The sequence below is a fragment of the Lepisma saccharinum genome, chromosome 7 (assembly GCF_977018435.1).
Source record: "Lepisma saccharinum chromosome 7, izLepSacc3.1, whole genome shotgun sequence".
NCBI classification, from domain to species: Eukaryota; Metazoa; Arthropoda; class Insecta; order Zygentoma; family Lepismatidae; genus Lepisma; species Lepisma saccharinum.
In genome coordinates, this window is record NC_139235.1 from 94528150 (window position 1) to 94541201 (window position 13052).

The 13052-nt window shown below is 35.9% G+C and overlaps 1 protein-coding gene across 3 annotated transcripts in view; it reads left to right on the forward strand.

Moving 5' to 3' along the window:
- LOC145990036 (FGGY carbohydrate kinase domain-containing protein) overlaps positions 1-13052 on the forward strand; it is a 60322-nt gene that overhangs the window by 32964 nt on the left and 14306 nt on the right. For all 3 annotated transcript variants that reach the window (XM_083125666.1, XM_083125665.1, XM_083125667.1), the window contains exons 5-7: positions 616-743; positions 2336-2521; positions 8756-8963. In XM_083125666.1, the coding sequence (XP_082981792.1) occupies positions 616-743; positions 2336-2521; positions 8756-8963 (522 nt within the window). The remainder of the gene's footprint in view (positions 1-615; positions 744-2335; positions 2522-8755; positions 8964-13052) is intronic.

Sequence of the window (13052 nt, forward strand, 5' to 3'; positions counted from 1 at the left end):
CTACCTAGAAGTGTGGAGATCTTCAACAAGTAATGGAGTGACATGTTGTCAGCACGTCGAACCCTCAGCTTTTATAGCAAATATCTGTGACAGGGTTATGCTACTCACTCATAGCTCACCAATTTCCTCACGATGGTGGGTTGCCACCTGTCTTATACACAGGCCGAGAACCCAGAGACTGAACCCAGGTGGACTCGAACCCATGCCATCAGCAGTCAGAGTCCAAAGCACATCACCTTAGATCGCATAGCCATGGAGGAAATGCATCCAAAATGGCCGAGATCGAAAATGTGTGAGGCCCTACCATCACATCACCTAAATGTGCCTTCATGGCACAGTGCTATATGCAGGAGGAACAAACAAAACAACAACAATAACAAAAGGTGCTGGAAATAGTTATGGACAATTCCCCTTTCAATTTCTTTGCCATGGATTATATATTCTGAACTTCACCCTTGAAATACATATATACATTTTTGTGTTACAATTTTTGTATAAATATTTTGTTTTAAAACCTATGGTTTTTGCATGATTCATAAACCCTTGAGTATCTAGATTAATTAGCTGCCAAATAGAATAAATAAGACTTACATAATTGTTTTATATTTCATGCAGATCTCTGTGTTCACTTGTATGCAAGTGGACATATCAGTACAATCCTGAAGGCAAAAAGGGATGGGATGAGAGTTATTTCAAAGAAATTGGACTTGGAGACTTAATAGACAATAACTGGGGAAAGATTGGTAAGTCGTGTCATGGAAAGTGAAACAATTGCAAAACTTGGGAAATGTATTCATTTATATCAACTTGAATATGTATTGTGTAACTGTCGACATTCTTTTACTATGAAATTATTATATGTTTATATATATATATATATATATATGTACAATACATTGTGTATTTTTTTTTGGAAACTATCAGATATATTCTCAATTAGGGAAGATTAATATTTATTTATTTAACTTTCCTTTTTTGTATAACAAACTTAGAGCTGTTAACTTTTATTCTACTTAACCCTGTTATACCACTTATGTATATTGGAATTTAGATATACTGTTACACAAAGGGAAATATTTAAACAATTAATGTAAGGAACAAGAAAGAGAATAACTACATACATAAAAAAGTTTTACATACCTCATACACTTAAATTATTAGTAGTTTAAAATATTATATTCATTGATGGGTTTCAGTGTTTTTCTACAATTATGCATATTAAAAAAAAGGTAAAGTGCTCCCCTGTGCTTAGCACCATGCCATGAAGGCATATAGGGGGTGTGGGGGTAACGCCCCACACTTTCTTGATCCGGTCGTGAGTGGGGGTGATGTGATCAGCATCACGTCACTGACTGCCTTTACCCCCCAGGGTTTCCCCCAGGTACCCATGTTATTCGACAATTATGCATATTAAATCTTTTAAATTAGTACTGTGTGTAAACATGATTTTTTGATGTGAAATAAACATAGTTTCTTATTATAAAGTTTAAAATAAAGATTAAAATTATTCAAAACATGAAGGAAATGTAGCCTTCATTTCTCATATGGCAGTGCAGTGGCACATGCATAATTTTGTTCTTTAATACATTCCATTTCACTGCATACTTAAAAACAATTAGTAGAGTTATTTAGGGTTAACGTAATAAATTTTCTTTAGTAATAAGCATATAGTTGAGTATAATCTTGGTCAATTTATATTCTATCAAAAAACACTGGTTGTTCATAAACTTTTGTGCATGTCAGGGACTTAATATCTCAGAAACAAATAAGAAAGTGTACCTTGTATGTTTGAATTCCTATTCTTTATTTTATCCTAAAAATATTGACAAGAAGTTGTTAATTATTTTGTTAAATTTTGTGTTCTGTTATTTATTCCATTATTCCAGGATTTTTTGAGTCTTAGTTTAATATTTTAGAACATATTTTGGGAACCTAAACACAGGCCAGGAGTGCATGATGACAATTATTGATGTCTGTCTCACATGGTGATTTATCCACATATTCCCAACACCCCTAAAAATTTTCACAAAGTCCAAACTCATGGTCATTATGGAACAAAATTGATCATTTTAGTTCCCTCAAAAAGAAATTTATGGATAAACCCCTTGATGTCATAACTGTGGCACATTACTATGTGTCATAACAATTAAAGCATACATACTTTTTTAGTTTTAAGAAAAGAATGTATATTTAATAAAATAATAATGGCACTTGGTATGGTTGCCTCTAAAACATTGCAGTTAGTTTTTTGTGAATCACTCTGGGATTGTGACAAATGCATTTGAATGCCATTAAGCAAGTGTTGAAAGCTGTTTACGTTTCTTCCTCAATGTAGGTAACAATGTGAAAGTTCCTGGATCCCCATGCGGAAGTGGTCTGAGTGTGATGGCAGCAGCTGAACTCGGCTTAGAACCTGGGACTCCCGTGGGAACATCACTGATCGATGCTCATGCTGGAGGCCTTGGAATGATTGGATGCTCGGCTGGGAGTGGCATCAGCGAGGAATTCACGAGTCGATTAGGTACTGTTTAGCATTCGAGTTATTGTGGAGATCATACTTTGAAATTAGACTCTGATTTTATGTTAACCTAGGATAATATGTTTTTTCCTTTGCAGATAAATTAGAAGTAATAAATTACATCAGAGTTTTATTAAAAAAAATGCAACAACTGAAATAGTGCTTAAAATAACCTGTGTAGGTTTTTGCACCTAAATCAAACCTTTTTTTTAGGTCTTCGTATATTATTTAAGGTTTTGCAGGATTTTTATATCACGCAGGGGTATTTGATCTGTTTGGTGGCGAAGAAATTCCATAACTAACTTGTTTGAAACATCCTCTGTCAATTTCCCATCCTCCAAATCTATGACAGTTTTTCAAAGCTTGAAGCTAAGCAAAATGTTTGGTGCCACTGTTGTCTACACACAGTGGCGTGCCTAGAATTTTGAAAAGGCTGTGGTGGGGGTGTCATAATGTATACTTTTTCAGTAGTCAGTCCTCATTTTGTCATCTTTTTCTGCCTTTGACATTCGTTTTTATTACGAATACTGGGCTATGTGGAACGTTCTTGTTCTACTACAGCTAAAGAGACAAACAATAAGCAATTCCGAACACATATTTCATGCATGGTGGCTGATAAAGAACTGATAAGTGACTGCAAGTTAAAAATAGCTTCTACTTTCATTAAAAATATATTATATTTCCAGTATATGTTGTGACTGAAATAGTTGAAAAGAAACACTGCTACATGTAATTTATTTTACACTCTAGAATTTACAGCATACTCTTGAAAGCTGTCTTAACATGAGTTGTTTTTAATACTGATTTTGACTCACTTTTCTATAGTTGGGCAAACGTTGGCAACCACCGTTGGCCCAATGTATAACTGGCATTGGCCCAACGGTTGTGGTTACTTGGGTTTTGGTCTATTCACTTTCAGTGTTTTCTGGCATTCATGCCTTGAGAAGTAATGTTTCAGCATTCAAATTTTCACCACTGATGATGTTTCTGAATACAATATGCAACATTGTTATTCGTGCACATAGAATTTCCAAGGAAAAAATGTCATATCTACTAGTAAATATAATCATTTTCATATGTACCTGGAAATTAATGTTAATGAAGGTTCCACCAACAAATGTCAATAAAAATGTATGTTCAAAGTGTATAAACAGAGCATATAATTTATGTGAAAAGAGAAAAACATGCTGTTTCATGCAACATTGTTACAGGCAAGAGTTTCAATCTTCCTCGCATACAGTGCCCCAACTATTGGGGCGATTTTGTGCAGTTTGCAACTTCGTAACAAGTTTGAACATGCAGGCATGCTCCCCATCAAGTGGAATGCTGGTGTAAGTATTGTTGTAGGCCTATCGTCTATCTATCAGCATGTTCGAAATGGGCAAGGTGAAGAAACTTAGTTCCGATCTGAAGGATGCTATTATAAATTTGGCCCTTAGAGGTTATTTGTTAAGAAAAATTGGACAAACAGGCAATAAATCACTCTCCACAGTTCAATACATAGTAAACAAATTTAGAGAGGAAGGTTCAACACAGAATGTGCTGAGAAAACCAAAAGAGAGACGGCTGAATAAACGTGATGAACACTTTATTTTAAAAAGAGTGCGAGAAAACCCCCGACTAAGTTTTCCTCAGTTACGACCGTTAGTAGAAAATGTTGCTGGCAAGATGATGTCCGATCAAACTGTCCAACGTGCCTTGTGGAAGCATGGGTATCATGGCAGAATACCACGAAAGAGGCTGTATGTAAATAAGGTGAATCGCAGGAATAGACTTTTCATTCGCGAAAGAGCACATCCACAAGGACGAGGAATTTTGGGATAGTGTCATATGGTCAGATGATTCCAAGATTAATATATACGGGTCAGATGGGATAAATAGGGTCTGGAGAAAATCAAATAAAGACAATGATCACATTAACACAGTTCCAACAGTTAAACACGGTGGTGGGTCATTAATGATTTGGGGCTGTATGTCATCCAAAGGTGTTGGTACCATCCAGTTTATTGTTGGTATCATGGATGCATATGTCTATTTGGATAGATTGAAGAACAATGTAAAGCAGAGTGCCCAAAAAATGGACATGCTGCCTATCTACAGATTCCAACAAGACAATGACAATAAGCATAAGGCGGGAGTTAAAATGAATTGGCTAATATGGAATGTGCCCAAACTACTACAAACACCAGCTCAAAGTCCAGACTTAAATCCCATTGAGCATTTATGAGCAATTTTGAAGAGGCGAGTCCATAAAGCAGGCATCAAGTCCAAACAAGAGTTGAAAACTATTGTGCAAGCCGAGTGGAATAAAATAAGCTCTGAAACATGTCGAAAACTGGATAATTCTCTGAAGAACAGGTGTCAAGCAGTAATTAAAGCCAAATGATACGCATAAAAGTATTAGAACTGTCAGTCAATTTGCTCTGAATATATTTTTCTCTTTTATATTTTAAGTGTATGAATAGAAAAGTTGTACAAAAAATGGCATGTTTCTCTTTCAGTTTCATTTAATTTATTATTGTCATTTGTTATACAGAATTTGGGTAAGATTTTATGTTCCTAATGATATTAGTTATTCAATTGTAAAGAAACAATTTCAAAAGAGTGTATTTCTTTTCAGATATTAAAGCATTTTCTTTGAAAATCCATGTGTACGAATAAGAATGTTACATACTGTATCTGTACAAGATGATCCTCACAGAATAGGCAGATTTCTCTGGGGGTAACGTGAAAAAGATTGTTACATATTGTGCAGGAAATTATACATAATTCATTTTTTATATTGACAAGTAACTTTTGCTATCAATACAAGTATTGGTATTAAAATAATTTGTTGATAATTTTGAAAATGATGCATAGAATGAAAATTTGATTAGATAATTAATATTTAGTGATTATATTAAAATTTCTTATGGTTCCTTTCAAATTTTGTTTTTAACAATCAGTATTTTTCAGTCGTTTTGAACCATTTTAATTTTTTTGGAACTTTGTTCAGGATTTTTTGTGTGTAATTTAGTATTTAGAAACATATTTCAGGAATTTTAAAGCCTATTTTAGGAACCTAGAAGTACACTTTTTTAGAACCTAAAATCAGAGATCCATTTATAATACACCAGTATTTTTCTCTTTTGTAATTATTTGTAAGGAGGGCCCCTCTGTCCTCCCCACTGATGATGCCTGTTCTGTTTAGATTGAAAATTTACATTGTGCTTATTGCAGACTGTGAAAGTTAAAAAGAGAGCAAGTGACACAGCTTCAGTCCTGGCTGTTCCCATCAAGTGGTGGGGGAGGGGGAGAGGCTAACACCCGGTCCTCATGTTTTAAATTAAAAATTTCCGTATCGACGTCAAATTGAATTACAGGGAAGAACATATGTATATAATAATCTAGTAGTATAAATGTTTATAATATTGCATGTTTCAAAATGATTAATCGGATTTCATATGTTCAGGCCCGTAGTTAGAATTGATCTCCAAGGGGGCTCACGGGTTACCAGGGGAGGCTTTGTAAACAAAGTCCATTTTTCCAAAAATTAACAGTATTAAATCAAGGTAAATTATGTGTGTGTTTGGGGGGGGCTTATTAAGTTTTATAAAATGTATAAATATCATACAAATACTACATTTTCTACACCTTTTAAAACATCCCTAAAGCATTATTAATTGACTGATACTGAAATCATCCCTTACACACACCATGCTACTTTACCAGGTGTGCCAGTTAATAATTCTTAATTGATCCGAAAGAAAACAAGTGTATCTGGGGAGAAAATATTCAAAGTATGCGCCATCGCTAGCTATACATTGTGCCCATCTGTCCGTCAAATTGTGGATGCCCTTCCAGAAAAATCGTTCACATTTTGAGGTGATCCAGTCAGCAAGCCATTGTTCGACATCTTCGTAATTGTTGAAGTGTTGCTGGGAAAGTGAGTGAGACATCGATGAAAACAAGTGGTAGTCCGAAGGGGCTAAGTCTGGTGAGTATGGTGGGTGGGGCAAGATTTCCCAGCCAAGTGCAGAAATGGTGTGTCTGACGCCTTTTGCTGTGTGTGATGAGGCATTGTCGTGCTGCAAAATTACTTTTCCATGTCTTGTCGCCCAATCTGGACACTTTTTGATCAATGCATGGTTCAAATTGATGAGTTGTTGATGTTAGCGAATGGCATTCACTGTTTCACCTGGTTTCAGAAGCTCATGGTACACCACACCTTTCTGATCCCACCAAATGCACAGCATTGTCTTCCTTCTGATGCGATTCGGTTTTGCGGTCGATGTTGAAGGTTGCCCTGGGTCAACCCATGACGTTTTGCATTTTGGGTTCTCGAAGTAGATCCATTTTTTGTCCCCAGTCACTATCCGATGCAAGAAAGACTTTCTTTCATGCCAAGAAAGCAACACTTCACACACCGTTTTTCGCTTTTCCATTTGTCTGTCATTCGGAAGATGTGGGACCCATTTTCCTGAATTCTGGATCTTTCCCATGGCATGAAGACGATCAGATATGGTTTGGCGACCAACATTTAACTTCTCTGCCAGTTGTTGTTGCATTTGCATATAGTCTTCGTCCAACAGTGCTTGCAATTTGGCATCTTGGAATTTTTTCGACTGGCCCAGGTGATCTTTGTCTTTCAAGTTGAAATCACCACTTTTGAATCGTCGAAAGCAATGCACACATGCATCTTGCGTTAGGACATTGTCACCGTACGTTTCCACAAGGATACGATGGCTTTCACTCGCGTTTTTCTTTTGATTGAACAAGAAAAGCAGGATGTGCTGCACATGCACCTTATTCGGTTTGAAGGTCAACATGTTTCCCACACAAACCCAATATCACGATCACTCGCACTCGGTTGCACATCCACGGCATTTTGACAGGTACTGTCCTGGCAACACACTGACATAACAGTTGAGACTGTGCACCAACCCTTGCTTCCAGCACCATCCAGTGACGAAATTAAGAATTATTAACCGGCACACCTGGTAGATGATACAGATATTTATATCGCACACAAAAAAATTCACAATAGGTACCTACAATACACTGCACCCCAGGCATGAAACTCCCCTTCGTTCCCAAAACTTGGAAGCTGTTGATCTTTGATGCAGATGCGAAGGTAATTTGCATGATAACATCAAAGTTGCAGATTTCTGTCTAAATGGAAAATGGAAGTCTCAACTGGGACAGTGAAGTTATAGATAAAGAAGGTCCCCTATAAAATAACTTACAAATCCAGATAATCTGTACAAACTTACAGCTACTTAGACTTGAGCTCATAAACAAGATGAGTGAATGTAATAGTAATAGCTGCTGTTCATGTTCTGTGGATTTATCCTTAAAGTTGTGAGCTGTCTAAATTTTCACCATCCTTCACTGAAAACAAATTATACAAAATAGTTTTACCTAATGCCAAGGGGGGCTGATGGCAGTGCCAGGGGATGCCGTGGTAGCTCAGTTGTTAGGGCGTCTGACTACCATGCGAGAGACCCAGGTTTGATCGCTGGGGGGGGGGGGGAGAACCGGGACTTTTTCAACCTGTTCAAGTGGCTCTGGTACCCATCCAGCATCATATAAAGTGGGTACCTGGAGGAAACTCTGGGGGGTAAAGGCAGCCAGGGGCATGGTGCTGATCACATCACCCCCAGCTTGGCAGAGATCAAGAAACCTCACACCTCTTATACATCTTCATGGTGTGGTGCAATGCACAGGGGAGCACTTTACACTTTCTTAGATCCAATTGAATTGAATGCATAGGCGTTCAAGCCCCAAGTTCGATTCTCATTCCCCTTCCTGCCCAAGTTATGCCCAAGGTTGAATATAAACCACTTTAATCCAGTAGAATAGAATGTAGACCAAGTCAGACCAATTGAGACCAATTCAACTGAATTTTGAATTGTAACCAATAGACATTTCTAGATGGGTGGTAACCCCTTCCAGAAATGTTAAATAATAAATAATAATAAAAGTTGCCTCATAAACTATTGGTCCTGAGTTTTGTAAAACCTGAGCAAAAGGCCATGAAGGCAATTTTAATCACATTTGTAAAAATGGTAATTGAGACTACATCCATGAAGAACTTTGGTTTTAAGGAAAACAACAGCAGTACAGTTTAATTCTTGATTCCACTGTTGGGACTAAAAGATTCTACTGAAATAGTAAATTAAAGCATGTCTTGTGATTTTTATTCAGTATAATTTAAAATGGACGTAAAAGTGTTTAATTGTTCTGTTTTTATTGCAGGACTCATCTGTGGAACATCAACATGCCACATGGCTATAAGCAAAGGTGCCACATTTGTTGAAGGGGTGTGGGGACCCTATTACAGTGCAATGGTTCCAGGGTTCTGGCTGAATGAAGGTGGGCAAAGTGCGACGGGGAAACTGGTGGACTACATCATAGAAACTCATCCTGCAAGTCAAAAGCTTAGGAACAGAATTGGCCAGGACAGGTACATATGTTCATGTATATTATACTAGTGTTCGGAAAGTTTTTCTTTTAATAATATAAGTGAATCTCAGTTATTTTGCTCAAAAATAGTAACTAAGTTGTAGTTATTCATTTTGAAAATGTTCTCAATTGCAAGTACTGTTGTGCTAGAAATTTCTACTGTTTTCAGTAGACAGAATCTACTGGTATCAACTGTACTCTACTGTGTGTCTCTGAAATCTACTGAAACTTAATGGTTTCCTGCTGAACAAGTTCAGTAGGCTTACTGTACATGTACTGTAGAAGAAATACAAGTGAAATATTCTCTTCAGTATTACATGTAATATTGTATACAGTGTATGTAACTCAACATGTTGGCTATAAATATAACTTTTCATTCCTCCTGATTAACAATTTGTTTTTATATCTATTTGAAAATCTAAACACAATAGATGTTTCAAAACACCTATAGATCTACTGAAAACAGTACAGTATGAAATTACAAGTGAAAATAATAAATTCAGTATTATATTTAATATGTATGTAGTGTTTTTAGCTTAAAATGGTGGCTATAATTATTACATTTCATTCATCCTTATTAACAATTTTTTAATTTTTTATTTTATTTATATCTGTTTGAAAATCTGAACACAGTAGATGTTTCAGAACACCTATAGATCTACTGAAAACAGTAGACAAAATTTTCACCAGGAATTACTTCTACACTTACTTTATTCTGATAGAAACGTAACTCATATAACAATGTACAGGTGGTAAAAGAAAGGACTTAATGAAAACAAACTGTAGAGTGTCTCATGCAAGTATCTTTCTGGTGAAAGAAAATGGGGAAAAATCCCAAAGAGCATTCTGCACCAGGTATGGGATGAAAGTGGGACCAGCATGGCAAACAATTGCAAATTTGAAAATGATTGAATGATTGAATTATTGTTTAAAGTCCACTTTATGCACAGATAGGCTAACCAGGACTGGACCTACAGTTTATAGTGAAATCCAAACCACTGTGCGATGTACCTCCACTGGATATCACACCCTCAATTTGAAAATGAAGTTTGAATAAAGTGGAGATGTAACGGATGGCTTCTGTGGTGGCTAATTTTGTGCCTCTCATGGAACGCACCATTTCATAAGTTGGGTGGGTTATTACATAATTTCAATTTTAAATGAGCTGAATATCTGCTTCTGTCGGATGATCATGAATGTTCCTTTTTGTTAAATACTTTTTTTAAACACCCTGTATGATGCATGAACTGCAAGTTGGCTCTTCTCTTCTTTTGTGGATAAATATTTTAAATTTTAATTAATTTCTTCTCAAATTATAATTAATCTAGAATGGATGTTCATGATACACCTTTGTTCTCCTTCATTAGCAATTCCTCTGGTTATTAGGCAGCCAATTACTTGGAAATAGTTTCACAAATCAATTGAAAGTTACCACAGTGTAGATACAGCCCTGTTTGAATGCAGGCATGAATTCGCAGGACTCTCCCATGCTCATCATCATCATCCTTCGCTGTTTCCTGCCTCTGTCTGGGTCGGCATAGAAGTCAAGCCTCTATATTTTTTCCTGGTCTTTCACCACTCCTCTCTTTCCACGGTGTTCTAATGTTGTCCTCTTTTCGTAACACTCTCCGGTATCTGCTCTTTCCACAGACATCTTGGTCTCCCGCTTGACCTTATTCCCACTCCTTGTGCATTGTAAGCTCTTACAGGTAGTCTTTCTGCATCCATCCTCTTCATGTGTTCGAACCATCTCATCTGTGCCTGATGTATCCTGTCCTGAAGCTTCACCACACCCACTGTCTGTCGGATCTCCTCATTCCTTATTCTATCCCGTCTTCTCTTCCCCAATATACTCCTTACAAATTTTATCTCCACTGCCTGCATCTTTCTTTTGTCTCTCCCTGTCATTGTCCAAGTCTGCTTCATACGTAATTATTGGCTCATATTATGTGTTATATATATTACCTTCTTGCATTTCATAGGTACATCAATGTTCCATATTAATCTTCGAACGTTTTAATATAGTCCACCACCCATTTGTCCGCTTCTGTTTACCTCCTCATCTACTCTTCCACTTCCCTCATTTATGTTTCCTAGATATTTGAAACTTTCCACTACCCTCAACTTTTCTGTGTCCATCTTTATTCTTGGTTCATTTGTGGCTGTTTCTTGTTGTTATTAGCACCTTTCTCTTTTCTGCACTGAACTTCATTCCTGCTCTTCTGATTTCCCCATTCCAACTATCAAGCTCTGTCTGTACTACTTCTTCTCTGTTTCCCCATTCTTCCCCCATGCTGAGGCAGCTATAAGGCTCACAATTAGTCTGCCATGGAACATTGATGGGGTGAAACATAATCGTGGCAATGGAGGCATCCACTCAAATATGTTCCATTGAGATAATGCAGTGCGCACTGAACAGATAAGCATCAGAATGTGCCTCCTCCAACCTGGAGGCTTCTGCTTCTGCCATTGGCCCTACGTTGTCTCACACACTTCATCACACTGTATCAATTTGGCAAGGGTGGACTGTCACAATCCAAAATATAGATTAAATGTGCACTTCAAACATTTTTCCAAAATGCCTTCCTGAAATGAGTATTACAAGTGAAGTAATTCAGAAAAAACTACGCAAGTGAACTTGTTACTGTAAATGTTCCCTCTAAAAGATGTACTAGCCACTCAAATTTGTATTTATATGCACTATGAAACTTCACAAAAATAATACAAATATAATAATAATAACTAGAGCCAAGATTTGTATGTAATTACATATTCCATTCCTTTCTCGATACATACCTTGAACCAGAAAATGTCAATATATTATATAGCTGACATGATTTTGTGTAAGTTTTATGTTACATCTTTTTACATATTTGCTAATTTACTTTACATAAAAAGTCATATTTTGGTAATCTTTTCCAATCTTGATCCTTTTTCCTACATTTTCAATCTCTGAAACATGATGATGAAAATTTGTAGCTAATGTAATGCCATATTTTCTAATCCAGGAGATGCATAGTGCTTACGGTCACCTAAAATTGACCACCAAGTCGAAAGACAGGCTGAAGACCAAAATAATAATAGTAGTAGTAGTAATAATAATAATAATAATAATAATAATAATAATAATAATAATAATAATAATAATAATCACATCATCATAATAATAATACTGGAACTGTTATTTATCGAAAGATGCTGGAGTTCCTCTCTTCTGAGTTTATCTGCCTTCTGAAATTTACACCTGTGACTGTTTGTAATGTTGAAAGAACATTTTATCGGTTCAACGGCAGTGTATCATAGCTGAAAACATGGAAAAGCACCTAGTGGTTCAATCTGTAACAAAACATAAGTACACCCTGTGCCGATTAATTCTTCTTGATTCTGCCCCTATGTTTACATATTCTACAATAATTTGCAATGTGAAAAGTAATTAATAGTTCACAAAATTGATTTCTTAAATATGTACACGTTGCAGTGCTTTTTTGATTTTATAAATTTGAAACAAATTTTAATTTGAACAAATTATGTCCTTAAAATTATGTTGAATGTGTTCAGATAAAAGAAATATCTAGCAGAATTCTTGAAATTGGTTGGATATTCGATTATTATTAATATTCCTTGATACTATATAGTAATAATAATAATAATATATCTTTATTGAGTGAGCGAGGTTCAGCGTTCGCTGTTCTCCCACCTAACCCTTGTCAGAATACAGTCTACAGTTACAAACGGTATATATATCCAATAAGAAAACAAAATAATAATAATAATAGTAGTAAATAAGTAAGAAAGATGAAAGAAAGATGAAAGAAAAATGTATGGACAATTTGAAATCAAATAAGAACCGTAAAAATATAATTAATGAGTATATGTATACACAGGAAACTACATAAAACTAAATTCTAAATACAATTTTAAGTGTGTGTGTGTGTATATATATATACAGAGCATTCCCTGACATTTGCTACAAGACTCAGCGGCAAGCGGCCCGGCAAGCAGCACTTGTCTTTCCTGCCATATTTAGGAACATATTTTATCAATTATTGTTACATATTTATGTACATATTTTGTATTTTGATAATACATA